This window comes from Channa argus, chromosome 1, assembly GCF_033026475.1.
Source record: "Channa argus isolate prfri chromosome 1, Channa argus male v1.0, whole genome shotgun sequence".
NCBI classification, from domain to species: domain Eukaryota; kingdom Metazoa; phylum Chordata; class Actinopteri; order Anabantiformes; family Channidae; genus Channa; species Channa argus.
This window is the reverse complement of record NC_090197.1, coordinates 35,619,992-35,645,333: the sequence shown is the minus strand read 5'-3', so window position 1 is coordinate 35,645,333 and position 25,342 is coordinate 35,619,992. Positions and strand designations below refer to the sequence as shown.

Genomic DNA, 25,342 nt, shown 5'->3' with positions numbered 1-25,342 from the left:
TAAACAGGTGCTGATACACATTTACTAATTTGGATTGTTGGATTGTTATGGCTCTGGATGACGGTGATATTGCTAGTTCCAACTGTGCTTTTAGCACAATGAGAAATCAGTATTTCTGCTGTGATAATTGCTCAATCCACAGCCACACACGAACAAGCACTCTAAGCTGAAACACCACTTTAAGACTAAAATATAGTGATGACCTAATTTCACACTAACACAGCAGCGTGGTAAATTGTTATAGTTCTGGAGGGTAACAAGTATGCCTTAGCAAAGAGCACCAGTCCTACATCTTGGAATGAAAGTTCACATCTCTTATAATCTATTGTTTGTTATTTGGTCTGAAGAAAAAATACTGCTTATTTAAAAGATGAAAAGACAACAATGCAGATGACACTTTATTCAGATTCAGGACTAGATTATTCCATTAGAATCAGAATTATATTTTAATCCATACACAATGCACCGATTAACAGTAAAATTACATGTATTATGATACAGTGTCATCCATAAAGTAGAAATTATCATCTGTAATTTACAAGAAATGCCATTCAAGACTGGAATACAAGCTAAGTCATCGTGAAATTAAAAGTCATGTAAACAACCGAGAGATCGAGTGCAAAGATCAAAGATAGCATCAAATTAACTTTATTTAAAATGTATTCAGGTGCACCAAGTATCGCATGCTGTTAAATGTCTTTCAATTACACGTATTACATTAATGCCAATGTCAGACACTTTAATTACAGTATGTTCATTGTCTTTATATTTCAGGATGAATAAATATTATGGCTGTATCTACAATCACTCCCTATTTATTTTATAGTCCACCACTTTTACTACATTTACCGTTTACTTTATTTGAGTGTCTAAATTTGTGTTTAAATAGAGGCCTTTCCTCTAGTGTCCTAAAAAAATCCTCATAAAGTTGGACCCATAGACACTCATGTCTGCTTGCAAACCCGCAAAGCAATGCTCTAAACTATACAAATGCACAAAATTGCTGATGATTATTGTGTGTGTGCAAAATCTTAATTTACTGCTAACTATTGAGTGACCTATTAAGTGTCTGTCTAGTGCATTTTGTGCTGTGAAACTGTAGGTAAAAATCCTCACTTGTTGATAATCAAAGGAAGACCGAGAAAATTTCAGCAAATGGTGAACATAACACTAAGAACTGAGAGCATTTTTTTTTCACATTTCTTGGTAAACAGTGGAACATGACATGGCTAATGCATAAGGAGAAACAAAACACATTTATACTCAGGTATGGACAGTTTAATGTCTAATTAAACACATTTCTCTCTACTGTGGATGGAAACATGATTAAATCGTATTTCCTTTCCTTTCTATTCTTTACCTGAGATGGATTTAACACACGATGCTGTAAAAAAAACACTGTGCATGGAATACAGCATGTGATACGTGATACCCCATACAGCAAAAAACAATTTGATATAAATTTTTGACAAATTAAAACAACAGTTTTTCTGTAATTTGAGCTGGTGGTCAATAAAACTGAAAACTAATGCAACAAAAGTCTGTCATAATGCTATACATTCTTTTAAAACTGACAGCATGTGCAGCGCGATATTATTCATATACAAATATATATTTCTTCTATATTAACGTTCTATACATATGTAAATTCACAAGTTAAGGTTGTATATGCTTCATTCCATGCTTTATATACACATCTTCAGGTAACATGGGTGGTTCAGTATGACAAAAGACCAGCACAATGACTTGCTGGTCTGCCATCATCATCAGAATTAATTTTATGATAATTATAGGATTTCTTGTAAAAAAAGAAAGCAAAACAGATTACTTACAGTATTTTACATCTTAGATTAATACAATCATGTTATCATCTTTAGAAAAAACACATAAAATATCGAGAAAAGCTACTGTCATGGCAAATGGCAGGTATACTGTAGCATATACTGTAGGACAACACGTAAGCTCAAGCAACTTTACAAAATTATAGATGTACAATACTACTTGGCTTACTCATTAAATATTTCAGAAGTGACATGAATCCATTTAAACCTGTACTTGCTGCAATGGCTCCTAAGCTGTGGTTAATCATACACTGGTCGTACTTCGCTCTGCACGCACTGTGCACTGTGCAAACAGGCTGATGCATCATCTTTGCTGGTTTATAGGATCCACAGTTCCCAGGGATCCAGCTGGTTTCTCCTCTGTACATTCAAAAAACTGTAATTCAGCACATACAGTGTTCTACCATATGTCTACTTAAGTCCAGCAAAATGGTATGAAAGAGATTTTATACAAGGAGAAGGAAAGTTTGAAGGCAGAGGGGGCAGCCAATGACAACAAAGCATTAGTTGGGTTGACAGAAGTGAGTATGGTTAACCATCAAGGCAAAACTCCCTGAACCAGCTATAACCATACTCCTGTGCAGTGGATCGATGGAAGTCAATCTGCACAGCACGAATTAATAATGTGTGTTAATTAGGTGTAAAGCATGACAGAGTAAAATTAAAAGACTTTGAATAACACCTCCTGTTACATCAAAGAGCCTTTAAGCTTTTAGTTCAGCTCCAAATGGACCTGATTCCTTTATCCTATCCTAATAAATTATATTATGTTCCCATTTTTGCCTCATGCAAACAACTAAAAAAGTGAGAGATTGGATTAAAGTCATATGAAATGAAAAAACATGAAGCAATTAATTGCTTTGTGTTGAACAGAACAAATAGCAATAAGATGAGGATCAGGACAGGAGACATGGATCAATGAGACAGCTCCATAAAGAGGGGACAGAGCAAAATCATTGTATTAATGACATAGAAAAGTGTTTTTTATGGATCTGTCTAGAGATCTAAACAAAAATCTAGCCACAGTTATATAGATAGGGTGGACAATAAAAATAAAAACTGTCACTATAACATAATATTCTGACAGGCATCAGACATGACAAACTACAAACATAACTCCTCTTAAAAAGAGTTTGAACAAAACCGAACATTATTAACCTTATGAAAGAGTTAATGCAGGACTGCTGGATGGGACTCCAACAGGTTTAACTTGGTGTACTGTCATAAGAATGATGATAATAATGAGAAGTTCCTGGAGATTCGACATGTATGTTTTACTGCTGCCTTGTGAGTTAACTGAACTCTGGTCGAAGGTGAGTGACATGAGCAGTATTTCAAGGCGGATTTGCTTTCCTGTTACATTTCTCAGTTTAAACAGTCAGTCCCTCATATGTGAAAAACGCCCGCAGCTCCTGAAGTCATTTTGTGCCAGAGTTAGTACAATAGTACAATGAAATCATTCTACTCTGCTCCAAGTGAGTTACTATTGTAACAAACAAAACGACCATTACTTAATTTTACACCCATTAAAAACAGACAGCAACTATCCATCCTAAATGTTTTCTTCAAACTACTAAAAGAGAATATTGTACAATGTTGTTTCTTTAAACAGTTCATTTAAGGACTTGCGTGAAGTATGAATGATGATCTCAGAAGATTCATGCTTTCTTTTCAGCATTTCAGGTCAAGAGAGATTGAGTCAGATCAAGTCATGATTTTAAGTTCTGAATTGACCAGAGACATTTAAAGCTGAATTAGCTTCAGTTTACTTGAAATTAATAAAACATTATATTTTATTTTAAAAACATTATTAGGGGTGCTAATGCATAATTTAGAGAAACAATCAGCCCGCCAAGATATTGTAATGAATGAGTTGAACCCATTTCTGTATCTATTTCAGAAAGACTAAAAGTCTTGCACAGCCATGCAGAGAGTTACAGGCTTTGGCAGGTGAATGACCTGACTTGATGCAGCGCTGCAGTTAAGCTTACATGTACTGATCTGAACTTGTGTTTGGATTGTGTGTATACATGCTTATTGTTTGTTTGTGCTGTCAGAGCCCTGTGGTGACCTGCGTTAGCTCGGAGTTGAGATCGTCGTTGGCAATGCCACCACAACAGCGGGAGTCAACCGACGACCCCTCCAAGGCTAGTCATACCTGCGGAGAGACATGTTATAAGAAGACAACACGCAAATGTTTCTCTTACTGCAGGTGTATTGAGTATACAAACCTTTAAATTATTCTCAGCCCATTGCAACATTCTTAAACTAATGTACTAAAAGAATAGCTGGATCTTTCAGAAATACACTTACTTGTTTTCTGAGTTTCTGCACAGTATGGCGCAAAGTAATATTTAAACAGATGTAATCACACTGACACTAACTACCTGTTGATTGGATCTTTCTCCTGTATTTGCACTGTTGTGTTCACGCTGTTGGATCTTGCGGCTAGTGGCTCCAGAGTTTTGCGTCTCCAACACAGAGGGACTCGGGGTGCAGAACTCACGGAAACAGCGCTTGAAGTTCTCATCCAGGTAGCCATAAAGAACTGGGTTCAGACTGCTGCAGGGGGGCAAAAACAAGCCCACAGCAGAACCTCAGCTTCTGGCTACATTCACCAACATCCTTTTTAGCTTTATACTGTGACAGAACCTCTTTAAAATACTGTACATACATAAGCGATTACAGGTGAGCGACTTCAAATTGCCAAACTGTCACATTTGTGATGCAGTGAAGCATTAAAACCCTTACGTGGCCTCAAAACTAAACTTGTTATAGTTTGAATAATAACTATTAAATAAATAACTAATAACTATAGTTTGAATAGTAACTATTTCTTATTTGTCTAAGGCTACTACCAGGTGTGTACCTGTTGGTGTAGCCCAGGGCGATGCAGAAATGCCAAGTAATAGTCTGTAGGGTGGAGCTGGGGATGTTGATCAGCGCTGTGATGATGACAAAGATGTGAATAGGTGTCCAGCAGATGATGAAGACGGCAACCACTACCAGCACCATGCGTGTGATCCGACGCAGGTTCCTGTCCTTCTCCTGTGTGCAATATGTGTGTGTGTGAAGTCAGTAGGCGGTTTAGTATCAGGGATAAATGGTGGTACAAGATCAGTGTTGGGGGTGAGGAGGAAAATATATACAAAGAGAAAAAGGAAAGGTGAAGGGGAGGTGGGGAATTGAATAAGGAAGGAAAACTCTCTAAAACAGAGAGGAGAGGGGGATAAAAGAAAAGGAAATGTGGTGGCAGAGAACTTAAAGTGAGGGTAAGGAAATGGGCAGTGCAATTAGAGAAGGTAAATGGAAGGATCAAAGCTATGATGAGGAGAAGGTGGTTGGGGAGACAAAAGGAAAGGTCAAGGGGAGAAAAGCAATACAAGAGGAAAAAAGACGATGGAAGTTTAAATCTAAAAAAAAAACACAAGTGGCTTAAGAGAAACAAATCATATCTACAACCACTTTGATTTTCTAGTGTAAATACGTCCACTGGCTGCATCTCTTCAGGCAGTATTTAATATTTTTTGCTTTTGCTTCCAAGTACCGACTGTAGAATTATCAGGTTATTTCACTTTCCAATGCAATTAATTAAAACTGAGCCACAACCTTAGGCTAAAGTGGATTTTTTTTTCAGTAGTTCTCTCTGGAGAGTGATGAGTGCAGCACTTTTGAATGTAAGCTCTAGGCAATTTTTATTTGTTTAATATTCCGAATGACAAGATCAATTAGTTATTCAGTAAAATGCATAGGCCACGTAGTTAGACTCATGCTTTTAAAAGTTCACAAAATGATCACTAATGCTTGCATTCCACAGTTCCAATTTGCATCTAATTAAAAGTCATCGACACCAAATGTTGAAGATAACTCATTGTTAATTTTGGCTGATATTCACGAATGAATATAGAATTTTCTTAACCTGGGAGCCCGACAGCATGCGCACAGTCTTCAGCCGCAGGATCATGAGACCATAGCAGACGGTGATAATGAGGACGGGCATGATGAAGGCAAAGATGAAAACGCAGATCTTCAGCAGGGTGTCCCAGTACCAGGACGGGTGGGGGAAAATCAGCTTGCAGTCAACTATGCTGGAGGCTGTGGAGCATGAGAAGACACACAGGCTATATTACTTATGTTTTTATGTGCTTAACTAAACTCTTTTTCTGATTCTGTTTACTTTTTTTACAACATCTCTAAGCACCATGTCACCCTCTGAGTTACACCTTCACAGCGTCAGTAAATCTCTCATTATTCTATCTTCTTCCAACAGAGCGGGACTACACTTCAGCGATTTCAGCAACACTTTGCTCTCTATTGCTACAGCAATCACAGACACCCTTACACCCTTTCTTTGCAAGGAGCTTGTTGGTTACGCAGACAGCCGGGGCATCAACCGCTTCTCTTCTGAAAAACCTAAACAATTCTTTTGAGATGTCTCCTTTTATAGACCCAGCTGGAGTGCATAGACGTTCTTTAAAGCTGGGCAGCAGAGAATTGAGTGAATATAATTTCCTACTGTTTGGTGCTTGTGTTTGTTTCTGGGCCATTGTTCAGCGCATTGTCTACCCAGAACCTTTCATTCTACCTTTTCAACCTTTCAACCAAGAAACAGCTGTGATTTGCTTTAAAGATATTTTTAGAGGAGCTTATCTATTTATCGTGGTGATCATAATGAAAACGTGTCATTATGAATCGCATACTTAATATTTAGAGATCTTGATCTGTTTAATCTCCATGCTTAGTAAAAACATTTGAATGTTTGGAGAGTTGTACTCAGCAGTCAGGAGTATTTGTGTACTCATGCTTACGAGTGACAGCTGTGGAGGCCATGAACATGACGGGCAACCCAATGGCCGAGGAGAGAATCCAGTTACAGACATTGACTATCTTTGCGTTGCGCGGTGTCCTGAAGTCCAGCGCTTTGACTGGGTGGCACACGGCGACGTAGCGGTCGATGCTCATGGTGGTGAGCGTGAAGATAGAGGTGAACATGTTGTAATAGTCGATGGACATCACCATCTTGCACAACATGTCTCCAAACGGCCAAGTCCCCATCAGGTAGTTGACACTCTGGAACGGTAGTGTGCTGGTGACCAAGGCGTCGGCCAGAGCAAGGTTGAAGATGTAGATGTTTGTCGCAGTTTTCATTTTAGTGTATCTGCAGAGAAAACACAGACACATTATGAGACGACATTTACTTTACACAGGATAAAAGGACCTTAAAATGCTGCTGTAAGCAAGTACCTGGACTAAGAGAGACACAAAATGACTTAAAGACAATAGTCTGATTGAATTTCTGCATCTATTTTTTGGTCTATTTGTGTTTCTTTGTAGTCATTTGATGCCTCTTTGTACTGTTTGCACTGTTTTTGTTTCAGTATCTCTTGTTGTTTCATATTTCTGGGTATCTCTTTGCAGTTGTTTTGTATCTCTTGGAGTAGACCTGCATCCCTATAGTTGTTTTGCATCTCTTTGTAGTCATTCGAGTCTCTCTCTAGTTGTGTTGTTGAGTTTCTGTGTGCTTCATTCAGAATTGTGCGCCTCTGCTCATGTTCCAATGATGATGACGGCGCAGATCATTTCCTGCAAAATGTATGGTAAAACAAAATGACATTTTGAGACCATTTCCCTTCGCCTCTGGAGCAAATAATGGGATTTTGATACTGCTGCTGTCATTAAAATTTTCTGATAAATTGAAGATTGAAACACTTTTTTATGGTTCGAAAAACATCCTGTACTTTTAAAGATAAATAACCAAGCTAAAATCCCATTAGATTATGAGACAAATGCATTCTCACCAGGCTGTTCTAAGGTCAGAGTAGTTGATATGAAAGTTGATATGAAAATAAAAGTGCATAAAAATTTTTACATAGCGTTATATATAGATATTTTAATGACTACTGCGGTGTAGATGTAAAACTCGTCTCTTATGTTCTTTCTAAAATGCCTCATTGAAACCTTGTGTTTTCTTATAATTGTTCCCCTGTTAGGCTGCAGCCATAGTCAGAGGTGTTACATTAGCAAAGCAAAGTGTCTGGGGATATTTTCGTGAAAATGAAGGTCTGTTACATCAGCTACTTATTCATTTTATAACAGTAAACTTCTTATTTAATTGCCTTTAATTGCTTCAAACCCCCCAGGCTGTTTACAAGATATTGTATCACAAAGACATACAACCCCAATAAAAAAAAGTTTGTAAATGATTTGCAAATCTCATCAACCCATATTTTATTCACAATAGAACATAAACAACAATATATATGAGATTTGTTGCTGCAATCAAATTTAAAATGAGCCAATATTTTCTTATGAAATTTCTGATATGTTGTTTATTTTCTATTGTGAATAAAATATGGGTTGATGAGATTTGCAAATCATTTCATTCTGTTTTTATTTGCGTTTTACACGTCAGCCCAACTTTTCTTTGAATTGGGGCTGTAACTTTCCTCATGTTTATTTCATACATTCTTTCTAAATGTCCTTTAGCTGAAATATCTGTGGTTTTGTTCGGTACAATTTATATCCAGGTTTTGGCACAGCTTCCTAACCTCTGTGAAATGACACAGCATTGGTAGAACATTGGAAGAGAAAAGGAGTAGTTACAAGAACATAGAGGATAGTGGAGTGTTTACAGAAACAGAAGACAGAGTGTGGATCCATTAGCACAGATAAGAGGATGGAACAGTTGACTGAAATGGCTCAACTGTTTGGGCCTCTTGTCAGAAAAGAAATATAATATGTTTAGCATTAGCTGAGGGAAAGCTGAATCACGTCAAAAAGCTTTACAATTATCTTTCTAGTTCTTTGTACTTCATAACCCATAATGCACATCCAAGATCCAACTTAAATATTTAAGAAACAGCTATTATATTTTCATTACATTTATTTCTGTTTCTGCAGGAAATGTAGTGGAGATACAGTTTATGCATAATTTCTGTGTATGTATGAGAGAACATTTTCTCTCCAACGTCCCCCAGTGAGGCCAAAATGCCTGTGAGCCATTATACAGGTCTACAGAGTGGCAATTTACAGTAAAGAGCTAATAAAGCCAAATAATGGAGCTATAAGGAAGTTAATCAGGAAGTTGACTGTTTTCTCTGTAAAGGGAATTTAGTTTTAGTGAAAGGCGCTTTACGTTAGCATTTTAGCTGTTCAGATTGTAATATTTTTCATTGTGTGGAATCGTTACACGAGGAGATTTATATCATTCTAACAACCACCATATGAAGCTACAACACGCAGCTGATTATTTTAGGTTAATAATTGAAAACAGAGTGAAATAGTTACCTTACCTGTTTCAAATGGTATTAAAAGCCACCTACCAGCACCTCTAAACCTCACTATAATAAACACAGTGTATCTCATTTGTTTAATTTGTACAAAAACAACAGTGTGAAAACAACAACAAGGGGTCAGGCCTCAGATGCTTTCTTGGCTCTAAACAGTTCCCAGCAGACTCCAGGAAACTGGCAACTGCTCAGAGCCAAGAAACAGCCTGAAACAGAACCCCCATAAAAACATTTGTTTAATATATTGTAGAAATTAAACAAACGTGCTGCCACATGTTAATTAGTCGGCTTCAGAGGTGCTGCTGAGTGTAGTCTTACTCAACAGACAGACATGAGCGTAGTATTAGTCGTCTCATGAAATTCCCAGCAAGCAAATAACCAACCATTTCCAAAAATGTACTATTCCTGTAATTTCATTTCCAATGCACAGCAGAGCTCATACGGTTGCTGCGCTACTTAGACACATTCCTGTCATCATGTTGCTGAATTAATCAGATACACAAAGTGACAATGATGTATTACACCCAGTGGCCTTCACTTTATTAAACCCCAACTGTCACTCTCCTACCGTGATAATTTACTTCTGTTTTGTTTTAGCACTCTCCTGTATAATGGCAAATCCTCTAAAGAACCAGAGATGACAGTTCATTAAATTCTGATTAACTTTAACACTGACAGCTCAGTGTGTTCGTTTTTTCAGGCTTTATTTGCACGGGGACCGTAGTGACACTTTAAGATGCAGTAAAGCCGTCACCCTACACGGAGTAGCTGTACTGGAGCTGGAGGTAATTTCCAACATCCCATTATTGAATTTGAGATCATTGTTGACATTGCTACAGATGATAGTTGTGTTTCTCCTGTGTTGTAGTGAGTCTGAGGCTTACGTCATACTTAGGATGAGCAAAAATAGGTGAACGAGAAGTTTAAATAATAAAGTTTCAACTTAAATTTATTTTTTGCCATTGACATTTTTAACTCATAATGGGGGCAGGCCCCCCCACCACCAACATCACCACCACCACCCACCATATCTTGCCCTCATTTGCAGCTGAAAGGTCAGTTACTGCAGATGTAGTTTTACTGTAGGTATATTTTGGAGCCGAAACTTAGTAATAAAATGTTTATTAGTGTTGTGGTAAAACATGTAAAAAGTATAATTTAGATGGCATTTAAATTTTTGTAACCAATTTGCAAAATTAAAATTATACGGTATAATTAACACATTTTCTGGAAGACTGCCTCTTTAAGATGATGTTTATTAGAAAAATCCACCCGTAGCTATTTCATCTAATTCACATTTTCATGATCTGTTTTTGACTTAAATGACTCCTGTCTTATATTAATTGACAACATAAAGGTACAAAATGGATACTTACTGAGTAATCAAACACATTAATACTTTATAACCCGTAACAAAATATTTTCTTGCCAGCAGCAATCATTTGATAAGCATCATTCATAAAGGGGATACAGATCTCCGGTGAATAGTTTCTCATTTTGGAAGAAAACTCTTCCGCAGAAGATAAGAAAATTATCTCATTAAATCTTAGTAAACAGAGAACAAATAAAATATTTAGAGCAAATACTCAGTCTATTACTGACAGGAAGAGTATTTGACAGTGAAACCAAAGGAAAATCAGACAAACTCAGATGTTGCATTATGCTGTATATTCAGACAGACATTTTGTCTCTAAACTAGACTTTCTTTTTTGCTCTCTGAAGCATAGATGTGACAGATACATGTAAGGCTGCTGCATGGACATACCTTCTGATTCGTCCTGTTTGGCATTTGTCTTGATTTGTCTTCGAATTTTAAAAATAAAACAGGTTTGATAATGACAGTAAATCATCACTGTAATTAATCTGATGAGAAGCAGATTCACATGTGCAAATAGAGAAACACTTCAACCAATCTCACAGACCTCAAGGATGTCTTAATAAAACATCCAAATCATTTTACACTTGCTGATACACAGAAGTGTAACAGTTAAGCCAGTTTAATTTCCTACAAACAGGTTCAAACCAGGAGGGCAGCTGAGAATTTGTTGTTTTAATATGCACAATGTTCAATACTGCTATTTTAGCAGTATTGTAATTAGGATAAAATTATGTGGCTTTACCCTCACTCAGACTAAAGACCCCAAATAATCTTCTATGTGGACTGTATGACATATTAATGAAAATAGAATCACAATAACCCCTAGCCCAGCTACCTAATTAGCCTCATTTGTTGCTGAGGCTGAAATAGCAATTTAATTGGTGATTAGTCTTTTGAATGAATATTTTCTGTTTTGGGCCATTGTGATTCTGTTGAGCAGGAATATTTCAATGGCAACGCATTTAGTTTGTAGAGGATTAGATGATAAAGCAAGCAGGAGATTTACCTTTCACACATGTATTTAAAGTCTGCCATGTCAATAATACACTTGGTTTAAAACCACCAAAAAACCATCTTCAAATTGATAATAAGCTCAAAATAAACAAGGAATGAGACTGACAGTTTTGATAAAACTGGCTGGTGTTTGAAGTCTAACATGCAGATTAAGTATGACAAGCATGATAAGCGATAAATACAAATTGGAATGGGAAATTCATTATCTTTGCTTTTGCATTTGTTTAGTCATGAAGCAAATAAAAAGGACCTGTTGGAGGTGCTAGAGGAAAGGTTAGGGCATCATCAAAATTACTGTTAATGGGACACTAAGGTACTGTATGTTGCAAGCTTCATACAAATGCCTCCAAACAGTCCAACATTAGTATTGGTCTTGTGGGCATCAATACCTTTATTAAATTGCACGGCAAATCCATCCAAAATCTGTTGAGATATTACAATCTGATCGAAAGCAGTGGACTAATGGACAGGACATGTTTCTTGGAATTTTAATTATGAGTATTTAAGACTTAAGACACCATTCACATAAATTCTTAGACACAATAACCATGACGCTAATAAATGTCACAGGTGTTTATATAACCGGGATAAACTAGGCTAACCCCATCTGCTCAGTAACAAAGGGTGAACACTGGCCCATTTACTGTTCATCTGCCTGCCAGTAAGTTCTGAGGCTTGTTTCGTTCTTATTTAATAAAAGAAAATAAAATGAAAAATGAAAATGGCTCAGTAGTGGCTCAGTTGGTAGAGGTACCGACCTGCATGTCGAAGTGTGCCTGTGCAAGACACTGAACCCCTAACAGCCCATCCCCAGCTGTGCAGTGCCGGTCCCAAGCCCGATAGAAATTGGGGAGGGTTGCGTCAGGAAGGGCATCCTGCGTAAAAACTATTCCAAATCAATATGTGGACAAATGATCCGCTGTGATGACCCTGAACTCACAGAATAAGACGAAAGGACAAAAAATATAATAAATATTTATACACAGTGAAACAGTGACTGACATGAAGACACGTAGGATGAGCAGGCAGGAGGCAAAATATATTATGCCCACACAGCATGTCCCTAGTTCATGAAAATGGCACCCAGCGCGGAGCCATTCAAATGTGCCTGAATGTTAATTAGTTGATAACTGTCTGTTTTCACATGCAAGGATGTTGCTTCGCCATGGCAACGAACATGATCAGACAGAGGAGTGTCCTACGGTGGGCGTAATTATAGGGTAATTACATACCGTAATAAAAACATTATGGCACAAATACAATCATGAAAGTGAACATTTGCTGTAACCTTGACTTTTGTGTTTCTCTATGGATGAAATGCTCAGTTTTAATGAGGCAGTGACATTATTTTTTTTTGTGGCCAAACGCTTCATCTTTAGCCAAAAAAACAAACAGCTGTATAATTCAGTCAAAGCTGTAAATTATTTCTCTAAAGGAGAATCCTCTGAGGTGAAAATAAACTTAAATCTGTGAAGTATAATTTAAATAACAGCACAGTAACAGCAATAACTCAAATAACATAAAAGCAAAAGAAAAACTCAGTGTATCTATTAATTTCGTGCCCTGTTCATTGTTAGTTAGTCCCAAGTAAACATTTCCTCTTGGTTTTCGTCACATTCACAATTTTGGAATGCTAACAGATGAGAGGAGAACGAAAACAATTTGGCAAGACTTTTAAAGCTACACAACAAGAGCCAGTATGAGCTCTGCTTATTTATATTTGAAACAAGCCTGCAGTGAATCAACAGTTTTGTCACCACGTCTCAACAAAAGTCCAGATAAAACCTACACACTCGTGGTCAACAGTTTGTAACAGAAGCACATTCATTTTCAGGGCTCCTGCTACGCTGCAAGCTAAACATAATTCATCATTGGCTGACAAAACAGGCCAGCGTATGTGTAGCCTTGTGTATGATTCATGGGGTGCTGCTGGGTGCAGATAAACTATTAAGTCCTACAGGCAGAAATAGAGGCTGCTCATGGGAACAGACATCTGTATGCCTTTAGCTCCCACCAATAACACTGTCCATGCACACTGTGGGGAGCATGATGGATTAGGGTGCACAGGGTGTCATTGTGTGCATGTCTGACTGCTGGGCATCTTTTCTATGGTGAGCATTGATGGGAAGCTGAGCTTGGTTTTTGCTTGTACTGCATGGAAAGTACATGGCATTTATGTTAATGTGTGTCCGCAGATGTGTTTCAAACATAAGAGCAGGCCTATGTACAGTACAGACAGGGGAGCTGTCTGTTAATCTGCTATAATGTTGTGAAAGGTTGTTTAGATATTTAGATACTTTTATTTTATGCCATGAAGCCGATCTCCTGTATCCACTGTCAGAGGTGCCTTAGTCAACTGTGAAGACAGAAGCTGTGAATCTGGCTTTCAGCTACCTTTCAACCTTAGAGGGATAAATGTTTGAGAAAAAACAAAAAAGAAAGCAAAGATAAATATAAATATCAGAGGCATCAGCCATCATAGATAATAAATAAACAACTTCCCCTTTCTGTCTTCACAACAGTGGATTTTTACTGCTTTATTTGTGCTAATCCTGTTTGCACACTATATTTCCCTTGTGCTACAATCTGAATTGAAGTTTTCTTTTTCTAGCTATCTTTGAAGTCATTTCTGTAAATGGAAGTAATTAGATGGGCACTGCAGAGAATGTAAAGTGGTAGAAATCCCAGGGACCAATACACACTGTTAGTGGCCACGGCAGACAGAGATATTGCACTTACACTGACACAGATATAAAAGGCACATGAAGATGTTTTAAATTATAACGTCATGATTCTGTCATTGTCTTGTTAATTTTGGCCAATCTGTTTCTTTCCCGCCATTTCCTAATGAAGTCACTTTTCACATTAAAGCTATTTTGTGCCACACCCTGCTCAAGCCAAGCTTGAAGCTGAAAAAGGCTATTTAATTAGTTAAATAGCGTCAACACTAAGAGTCAACACTATTTGAGATGTATTGATATACAGTTTGAGTAAACCTGTCTGGTTCTTAATTGGACAATAAATCTAAAAATGCTCCTATGTGTCATTGAGCAAGGATAGAAATGTATTTAAATTAGATTTAATCTGAAAGATTTACGTACTACTCACCTCAGCTGTAGTTCTTAAAAGCTCACACTTATAGTTCAGTATGTAACCTACTACACCTTAGTAAGTTCAGCAGCTCTTTATCGTGTGCTATGGGACTTTTGTCACAGTTATAAAATAAACACAGAGCTACCATCTTCTTAGGTTTAGACACAAAATCTACAAGTACAAAAACATAAGGGTATAGGCAATAACGAACAATAGTGGGTTAAAATACCAAAGGACAAACACTTACTATCAGCTGGAATTAGTAAACCATCAGTTGTCTCCTACTCCTAAGTCCACCCCACAGAGTGTCTCTGTATTTAAAACACACAAACACTCTCCTTCTATCATATTTACTACCAATGCTAGTTGTTGCCTTTAATCAGACATCTGGAAGGTAGAAGGTCACATACTCCACCAAAATAATGCACTGATAACACAACACTGAATGTGTGTGTCTGATGAAAGTGAATATATGTGGAATACTCAAAATACATCCTCCTTTGTTGTTTAAATTGTTCAGAAGAGTATGGATATCATGGAGTCTTTGCCCTCCGTGAAAAACAGTTGCGATTGGGCAAACAACAGATAGCTAATTAAAAGACAGCAGCACTATTTAAAATGCTTTTTTAACACAATAATCCAACAAAAAATTCTGTTGTCTGCGTTGTCAGTGGTTTGCTCGAATAAGAAACAAATACATTCAGAGCCTCTCTCTCCAAAACACACAACCTGCTGAGCAGTTAATGGTTATTTATTTCCTCCCTGACGTACTAAACCACAATGTCCACACAAAGAAAAAACCACAAAGTTTTATTTCTCTTGGTCACTCACTGTATTCCCTTAACTGCATCCCCCTCTCTGTCTCTACTGTGCCTGTGCTCTCAGCTCCTTCATACCCTCCCTCTCATTATTTCGGTCAGACAACAGATGTCCACCTCTCATCTCAATATAGATCTTACTGGCACCCACTGTCAGCAACATTCAGCCCGGGTAGTTCCTGAAAGTACTAACTCAGCAGATTGACAAACCCATGTGTTGTCACACAAACTCTCTACACTAGAAAAAAAAAAGAGAAAGCCTGTATCACACCAGGCTTCATTCCATCAGAGCGATAAGAATGACAGACACAAAGTACAAAATCACGGGTTCAATCACAGTGAGAGTGTAACCAAGCACACCTGTTGCTTTTATTCACTGAGAACTAACAATGTGTGCAAAAGGGCTGGCTGAAGTGGAATGAAAACAGGATGGACATGCTGACCACGCAAGTAAGCAAAGTGATCTTTGCATGAGTTAATCCCAGTTTAAACTTTCCTATCTCTGCTACTCTAATTCATTTGTCTCTTAGCCTTAACAGAAAGATCAGACAAACAAGCAGAGAAATTGAAACGTACGTCAGACAAATCACCTGATAAAACTGAACCTTTGGGTGTGTGTTTGCATAGGATTTCAGTCATTCACTTGTATGACATTTATATGTGTGTGTGTATGTGTGGATCATTAAACTAGTATGCCTGTCTCTGTTAGTCACAGAGTCGATTCTAAAAATTACTGAAGCTGCCCAGATTCAGCTTGACAACAAGCATTTTCTGAGCTGTCACAAAGCATCTGCTGTTATACGCATGCACACACACACACACACACACACACACACACACACACACACACACACACACACACACACACACACAGATGTATAGTATATCAGACCATTAGACAGAGACTGATGGACACTGTCTGGCAGATGTGTTGCTGTTCAACTTGATAGGGGATAGTCATAGGCTCATTGTGATGTATTTATACACAGTCCAACATCAATCCAGCAGTTTGGTTGTCAGCTAATTTTAAGATCTTGGTTTATTTATTTTTAAATGTTATTGGTTTATAAAAAATATGGAAAAATATTCTTGGATGCAGACATGAAATTGACAGTGGGGAGAAGGAAATATACGCAGTGTAGTGGTATAGTGAGCAAATGTCAGAATATTATTAAGCAATTAAGCAAATATATTGTCCAGGTTCTCGAGTTAGGTCTTAAAAACCATCTTAAAAACCACAGATTTTCTATTTTACTTATGTTGTTTTTAAACACAGATACGCAAACCCTGCCAAATAAAGATCTAGTACTGTTATTGCACTTAAACAGGTGACTACCTGAGCTTTTGTCCTCCTTTCCTTCGTTTTTATGTCCAAACACACCAAACTGTTGTCTGTTTTCTACAGAAATAAAAAGACAACAAGGTGGTGTGAACTGTTAATGTGTCCTTTGCAGAGCCACCTGTCTGCTCCCTGGTGGAAACGTTTAATAAAATATCAATCAGCAATGAGAGGAAACATGGGAACTCTTGTTCTGGAGTGAAATGTATACAAAGAAATCAATATACATGAACACACAAACTCCAGGACGGTGTACAATTGATCCACAGTTACTGTTGACACATTATTCTCTGGCTGTCTAAAAACAGGTGCTTGATGGCCTCATTTACAGGATATTCCTCCCAGATATATATGCGATTACACGATACAGTATATCACCAATTCTTTCATATTGCATATATGCAATTAATTTTTTTTCAGGTTTTGTGTTCTGGAAAGTTTATTGTCATATTCTACTAGATTGAATTTAAAGCGGGAACTAAATCACACAGTCGTCATTAGCCCATTTAAGAGACATCTGAATTCAGTTTGCAAAACTCCTTAAACTGTGCTTGAAAACACTATTATTTCTGGATCATAAGGATATAAATCACACACAGTGCACGTATTGTTCCACTATACTGGGTTCTGCCCATGGTTTAACAATCGCTCTTCACTGTGATTCACTCCTATAATGGTTTTCCATCTCCGGAAATTTGACTAAAAAAAAAAAAAAGAAAGAAAGCGAGAACCAATTTAGGCCAAATCCAGATACTAGCTGATGGTGGTAATGGAGGAGTTTATCAGCGTGTTGCTTAGAAACACAGTATTTAATGCACTGAAGATTTCCTGCAAAGGCAAATGCAAATGTCTGGATTTCAATGCACTTGGTGATTCACAGACTTAACAGGATATAGCCGAAGGGTCTGGACTCTTGGCCCCATCTTAAATCCTTGTTTAGAAAGTGCACAACAGTGAAATCTCTGGCTGCTTTCAAATTGCAATGGCCTTCACTTTGGATGAGGCCATGATTTGAACGCTGTGGTTTGTCATCTGAAAAGATGTATAAACAGTAAGAAGATGTGGTGGTGGGTGGAGGGTGGGAGTGTATTAGAGCATGTAGACCAATGCCATCTGTAGCCTAGATGAAAAAAAAAACATGTCTAACGGCACCAATCCACAGAGTATAAAGAGCAGAACTGCGGTAAGCGAGTGAGTCATTTTGTAATTGACAGACTGACAAAAGAGACGAGGACTTCCATCAGTCATAAAGTACAGAAACAGACAAAATCTGTCATTTGTTAGCTCCTCTTTAGTTAATCATTATTTCTACATCCTCTCTCCAACTTTCTAAGTGCGTAACAAGTGACTGTTACTTCATTCCTCAAAAAAAGATGTACCTTTTCTATTATCCCTATTATTCTCTGCAGCCAAGGTCTCGTCTATTACTGAAGGCTTTTTGTCTTTATCTGTCTGCCATTTTTATTCCTGGTGATCATTCCTGAGTTCAACAGAACACTGCCTGTTGAATCCAGACTGACAGAGCACTAATTCTCTAACAGTGCCCAACAGTATTAAGAAGTGTTACTCATAAACACTGGGAAGACGGTCTAATTACCTCCCTGTTCTCTCTACTCATAATTGTCTGTCTGGTAAGAAATTGGACTGTGTACCACCCAGTTGTGTGCAGATACACAAATTTAGTCAGAGCAGCATGCAGGAATCCACTCTCTCTGAGTCTCACACTGAGCTGTCAAACTCTTTCACACTGTTAACAGTTGCAATTGCTTAAAGTCAGGAAGCATTCTGGTAAATGCACAAGTCAAACAATTAATCTGTATTACCAGTTGATACTTCTATTATTGCAGGGGCCTTAGGTTAGAGCTGAATAAATTTGTCTAGACCTGTGTAAGGCCAGTTTGTTAGTACTCTGACGTAATTGCAGCATAAAATCCACAGACAAGCGGCAATTATTGAGCTGTCCACTTATCATTGGTAACAGCAGTTAAGGCCATAGTACACACAATGGCTGCTGCGCAGCTGTTACAAAACTGAGGTTAGAACACCGGGTCTCAAATGTTTACAGGCCGGGAAGTGATAGGAGAAGGATGTGCCAGGTTTTTGAACGACATTATTCTAGGTCGGTAGTCTCAGTGCCGCTGCAGGCATGAACGCCCGCTGTTAGTTCAGTTGATTTACCTTAACACATTTTGTGCACACACATAAAACAATCCATATTCTGTATTGTCCTACACAGCCCCAGTCTCTATGTGAAAGAAAACCCCATGTGAAGCGCTCATATCGGTCAGACACGAGGATGTTCAATGAATGGAGACTTTCAAAGTAACCAGAGAAAGTCTAAAACGAAGTCAGTAATGAGGACTGATTTGAATGCATGTTTCTTGCTAAAAATAAAGAACAAAAAAAAATCTATGTCCCAAAGTTATACTGTTTTTAAGATTTTTTTTTCCCTATTTGTGCTTTCAAGAAGAGTATGTTATTGAGGAACATCAACACAGACAGAAGATTTGATATAAAAAGGATGACTGGATGTCGTTTGATTCGTCTGTTGCGCCCTCATATTAATATCAGCTTGAACTTTAGAAGTAATTTGAGCAGAAAACAAAGAAATATATGTTTTTCTCCCCCTTTGCTTTTGAGTTGTTGTTTTTTTTTTTTGTTTGTTTTGTTTTAAACAATATTAAAGCCCTGATTTACTTTTTTATTGTAAATGTAACACACACAATTTTACTATGAAGGGATTTGTAAGATCATGTGAGATCAGCTGATGTCTCACTGTTTAGGTTGCAACTACAGAAACTTCAGAAAGACTCAGTCCACTCGGTTTTTCCATCGGTGTTTCAGAGCGACGCATCATTCTTCATATGGTAAATGGAAAATGGGCGCTTATATAGCCCTTTCATGCAAAGCGCTTTACAATGCTGCTTCTCATTCACCCATTCACACACTCTAAAGCACACTCACACTTGCAGAGTGGCTACAGCCACCCCATACGAGAGCCTTCATAAAAGAGCAAAAGCTGACAATGACAGGTTTCATGTTCCAACCAGCAGCCAATGTATGCATGCTGTCGTGTTCCTATCATAGAAACCTGACTGTAAACAGTGGTGAGTAGATATGTAGGGAGAGAAAGTGTGCTGTCATCGTATAAGCTTGCTGTAAATGTGTGCAGGAATTTCCACATTATGCTACATTTGAGGGAATAATTTAAATTATGCACAATTCTGGAGTGAAATTCAGGCCCTGTAATGAACACATATAGTAGATCACAAAAAAATGTTTCAAAGGCTTCAGAGCATCTGGACTATTGCTCAGCGTCAGCCTCGCTGCCAGGTGTCATCCACAAATCAAACGACGACAGGATAGTTGTTTGAAACATACACTATTTGTCATATCAGGTAGTGGGAGCTGTGAGGAATCCATTCGAGAGAAGCATTAGTGAGGATCTATGACTTTTTTTTGTCCTTTTGGCTTATCCCGTGAGTTCAGGGTCGCCACAGCGGATCATTGTCCGCATGTTGATTTGGCACAGTTTTTACGCCGAATGCCCTTTCTGACGCAACCCTCCCCAATTTCTACCGGGCTTGGACCGGCACTGCACAGCTGGGTAGGGGAAGGGGCTGTTAGGGGTTCAGTGTCTTGCCTAGAGACACAGTGAGGATCTATGACATTACTCTTGTGAAACAGATTGCGTTAACATAACATCATATTTCATGTTACTGGGTTCAAATGTACACATTATCAGCACAGGCACTAATGTTTAGGAGTTGCTTTAACATCAGAGAGCAGGGTTACGAGGCAAAAGGATTATGCTATTACTTTGTTCTACTACATGCAGTACAATGAGTTTACTGCGTTCAGGTCAGGAGCTGCAGATCTGCATCAGCGTTTCTTCCTGCTGAGTATGACCATTTGGGTGGCTATGGCTGGATAGCGAATGGAGGCAGTCATTTTTCACTCATCACACTCAAAACATCTTCCAGCGTTTCCACGGTAACAGTAAGGACTCTGCACTGGTGCTATACTCCTAGTAGAACCCAGTGGTTTCTGCTCAACCACGATTGATTTTTCCGATCGAGTGTGTGGCTCTCCGGTCGTGCTTGTTTGCTCACAAGAAGTTTGCGGATGTAAGCGAACAGACGAGGGGCAGACAGGGACGTCAAAGGGACAGAGAGATAAAGAGCGAGAGAGGAATGTTTTATGGCTTTAAGGTTATCATTACTCAGACAGTGAGGGGGAAAACATCCTTCATCCACTGCTGTCTCTATTTAATCTAGCAAAATAGCATTCAAGGCTGTGACTGTAATGTGGGGACAGAGAGTTCAAGACTGCATTTCCATTTACAAGTAAATATCCACTTTGTGTCATTACCTAAATGGCCTTTCATTCTCAGTCTGCTGAAAGAAAGAGAAAAGACGAGGAGCAAGGCAGAGATAAGGAGAAGAGTTCAATGAATGTTAATGACCCTGGTGGATTGTGGTTCTCAGAGGAAATAAGATTAATCCTTTACTTTCTTCCACAAATCCCTTAAACTCTCATCAGTGGAGCTCAAAATGTTGCAGAAATCCACAAAACTTTTCTCAGTCACAATCACTCTCACAACCTGCACACATGCCCTGCTTGCTGTCCTCGTCAGGACTGATGCCCATTTGATTAGCATCTAAAAAAGTCAGGAGGTGGGTGGGGAATCTTGAATCTGTTAGCACAAAACATCCAAGAGTGACAGCCAAAGTTCAATTCATGCCCTTCACAGTCCATCATCTGCTTTATAGACAATTTACCTTTGAATACATAATGCAGACATATATGCCTTCATAACAGGAAAACAATGCTGGTGTGTAGCTTATTGCAAAAGCTGATGTAATGCTTGTCCTCCTAGTGGTCTTCCTTTGTTTTCCACTTATTGTTGTTGCCATGGATGTTCCAAAGGACAGACATGTCAAAAGCAATTTGGATAAAAACGAAAAACATCTTGCATTCCTCAGCAAAACAGGATACTTTGGGTAGACACTCAGGGAACGATGTGTGAAGTCTGGCAAATGAGTGTTTGCTCTGGGAACAGTTGAGAAGTACAATGTGTAATAAAAAAGTAGTAAATCAAAATATAGAAGCCTCCTCTTTGTTTTACACGCCAATAAAGTCAAAATATTTTATTTTCAAAGCCATTAAAGCACCTGTCTGATCTCCTCTCAGCCACTCTTAACTGACTCGATCTGAATGGTCCAGAGGATATCACAAGCTGGAAAAGTGAAACATGGACCACCATCACCATTATCTCCACACAACTGACTTCTTGGGTTTCCCATTGCTCGGCATCAGCCCATCCCTCCTTAAACCCTCTACTTACTTCTAGCATTTTCCTAACTCCCCCTGTATCTTCTCTACCAATCTAGAGCCTTTTTATAACTTGAGACGGCTTCATCTGGAATGATATAGTCAGCTGGGGAGCGTTCAACTGAAATAAATGGCAAATATTGTAATTAAAGCCACCAGTGATATCCAGCTTCTCAGAGTGATGGCCACCTCAGGGGGCTCATATCATTAGCCCAGTAGATTATTTTCAATGTAATTATGTCATGAGTTAACAAAATTGGATTTATATTCTCATTGATTGCGTCAATGAATGTCAGTTGTGTTAGATCCCAGCTTGTAGTGGACTAATGGACCTTTCTAATGATTCCTTTTTTTTGAAAAATATCTATTCCCCATTAGTTGAAAAAACATAGTTAATAATTCACGTCTGCAAGTTCTGACAGATTCTGTACAAAGTGCGCTTGAAATCATTTATTTGCAAAAACCACTCGTCAAGTGTAATGAAATCTTACCTATTGTGACAGATGATCAAAGAAGACAAGGGCTCCCCTTTTTATTCCTGCCATGAGCTCAAACAATTATTTGAAGAAGTCTGAAATATTAATTATGGGATTCTAGCTGAGTGAAGAGATTTGGCATGAAAGCAATACAGATTAAAGAAGAGGAAGCAGCGTTTTAAGCCTTTATCGTGACCTTTAGAGACAAAGTAAGGCTCACTGGTCAAACTTGTCTTTGTATAGAATTGTTGAAGCTGAGACTATAGGCTGCACTTTCAAGAGAATTTCCACAATAACCTCAGCCACTGGCGCACTGCGAGTGCAGAGGCATCTGATGGTGCATGTTTTTAACACTGGTTATACAGAACCATCCTTGTCCCAGGAGATACAGGAAGAGAGCAATGGCATGACGGGTCTTTTACTCTTAGTTTTACACACACTGTTCCCCACACACTGTCCCTCTGTTGTTATAAGCTGTTGCTGTTGCATAAGTGTGTTTTGTGTGCAGCAGTGGTTCTTTCCTCACTGTCTCAGCTCGCTTTTTTTTTTTTTTTGCGCGGAGATTTACTCGCTGCAACGTTGGAGGCATTTTACGCACGAACGGCAGCGCTGACAACACAGCGTTCACATGGCCTCACTGACTCGGCCTCATAAACATTCACGCTCCGGCACACACACACACACACACACACCTCTATGTGATTTATACAGCAACAGGTTGAGTCCTTTCTCACGTTTGTTCATGTTGGAAAAAGACAGTTCATTAAATGTAAAAGGCTTAAATATCCACACACACACAGACACACACACACACACACACACACACACACCTCTATGTGGTTTATACAGCAACAGGTTGAGTCCTTTCTCACGTTTGTTGGAAAAAGACAGTTCATTAAATGTAAAAGGCTTAAATATCCACACACACATACACACACACACACACCAGTGTTTCCACTTTTGTCTCTTACCTGACGATGATATACATGACCAGCACGTTTCCAACCAGCCCAACCACGCACACTATGGAGTAGAGAGCGGTGATTACAATCGCTATGATAACCGGGTTGGCGTCCTCGTCCATGCCACCGGTCACTTCACGGTCCCCGTCGCATAGCGCCTCCGTGAAGCTCTTGGTGGTGTTGCCTTCAGTGAAGTTCCGACAGAAGCTGTTGTTGTTGTAAAGCACGGGGAGCTGGCTCCTATAATCCGTGTCCGAGCCGTTACCGATGCTGTCCATGGTGCTCACTGCGCGCGTCAGGTGCCTGTCGGCGGACTCGGTGCTTGTTGCGATGCCCCGCTGGGTGCTCGTCTGCCACTTGCAGAGGCTCTGGGCTTCAGGTGCGGACCGAGGCTCCGCGGACGTGAAACGTGACCGTGTTTAAGAATGTGACCGCGTGCGACGAAGTGAGAGGTAACGCCAGCCTGCGCGAGACTCCGCACTGACGAGCCTGCACGGGACACAAGCCTGAAAATGAATGAGTTCGCTCCCTTTCTTCTTTCCTTCCTAGGTTCCTTGTCCACCTCTTTCCTATACGTCAATTCCCCCTTTCGCTGACATTTGTTTACTCCTTTATCGTTTCCTTCCCTTTTCCTTCCTTGTATCCCTGCTTACTTCCTATTTTCTTTCTTCTTTTATTCCTTCATCTATTCTTATGCTCCATTCTTTTGCTCAAGTTTAATTTCCCCATCATTCTTTCTTTTATACCAGTTAATTTCCCTTCATTCAGCTTTCCTTCTTTCTGCCCTTCTTTTCTTGCTCCTGTCCCTTCCTCATCCCCTCTTTCCTTGGTCTCTTTGTTTAGTTCTGACTGTTCCTACTATTAAACCAACAGAGTAATTGGACATATGAACGTAAAACTTGATAATGAAACCGCATGACAGCGACAAGAAGCCTCAGAGAAATCTGAGGACATCAGTGGATGGTCCGGAGGACTTTGGGGATTATCTGTCAAGTTGTCCATGCATGTACATGTAATGCTTTAATGACTCTCCTCACTCCTGAGGTCTGTTTTCAGTGCTGTATCCTAATGAGTGAAGCTGAGTGGGGGAATGTGGCACAGTGTAATCCAATAGAAATGGATTTTAATCAAGATAATGTTCCTGCTTGTCTCATTACACTTTTAGAGAGGCACAAAATGGGAAAAGATCATTTACTAAATGTGCCTGCGGCCTGGAGGGTGCAAAACTGTTGGAGATTAACATTACTAGTACTCAAAGTCATGTTTGTACAATCAACAAAATGTACCCAATTAACATCCAAGTTTTGTTTGGTTGGATAATAATAATTTACTTTCGGTTATGAGCTATGTAACCAAGAAGGTTTAGTTTTGTGGCCAGAATGCTTCTCTGATATGCTTTCATTTTATCCTGCTACCTGTCAGAGCCGAGACTGAGCAGTGTTGCACAAGGGGACGGTCCCTGTTAACATGGACCAAGCATTAATGATTCATTTCAGCAATAGGTTTGTACAAACTTTTAATACAATACCCTGGAAAGACTGTAGACTTGCAATGTCCCCACTCTGTGTGTCTATCCATTCTGCTGACAGCTCACAGGTGCTGTAGGACTCATTTCACATTAGTAAGGAATATTATGAATATTATTTATTAACAAGTTCTAACGTCTAACGAGCTCATCCCCACAGAGACACTTCACTATGTGCGTTAAAGAGAGAAGCTGTTGATGTATTTGAATAGAAAATAGCACTGTTATTCTTCTGTAGTGCTGCCACCAGATTTGCGTTTCTCGGTTAAAGTG

General features: G+C 38.9%; 1 protein-coding gene across 3 annotated transcripts; it reads right to left on the bottom strand.

The window, feature by feature from the left end:
- Positions 1 to 385: 385 nt before the first annotated feature.
- Positions 386 to 24,450, bottom strand: oprm1 (opioid receptor, mu 1). Of its 3 annotated transcripts, XR_010915204.1 has the most exons (7): positions 23,554 to 24,450; positions 6,650 to 6,999; positions 5,761 to 5,936; positions 4,711 to 4,889; positions 4,229 to 4,403; positions 3,913 to 3,999; positions 386 to 2,201 (listed from the first exon to the last, which is right to left on the bottom strand). XR_010915204.1 is itself a non-coding variant. In XM_067516211.1 (6 exons), exons 1-6 carry the CDS (start codon positions 23,820 to 23,822, stop codon positions 3,994 to 3,996), a joined length of 1,155 nt encoding a protein of 384 aa, XP_067372312.1. In that variant the 5' UTR covers positions 23,823 to 24,448; the 3' UTR covers positions 386 to 3,993. The 3 variants fall into 3 exon arrangements, 2 of the variants coding, with proteins under 2 accessions (XP_067372312.1, XP_067372324.1); XM_067516211.1 differs by having other exon boundaries at positions 386 to 3,999; positions 23,554 to 24,448; XM_067516223.1 differs by lacking the exon at positions 23,554 to 24,450 and adding an exon at positions 7,086 to 7,410 and having other exon boundaries at positions 386 to 3,999.
- Between the last annotated feature and the right edge of the window lie 892 nt (positions 24,451 to 25,342).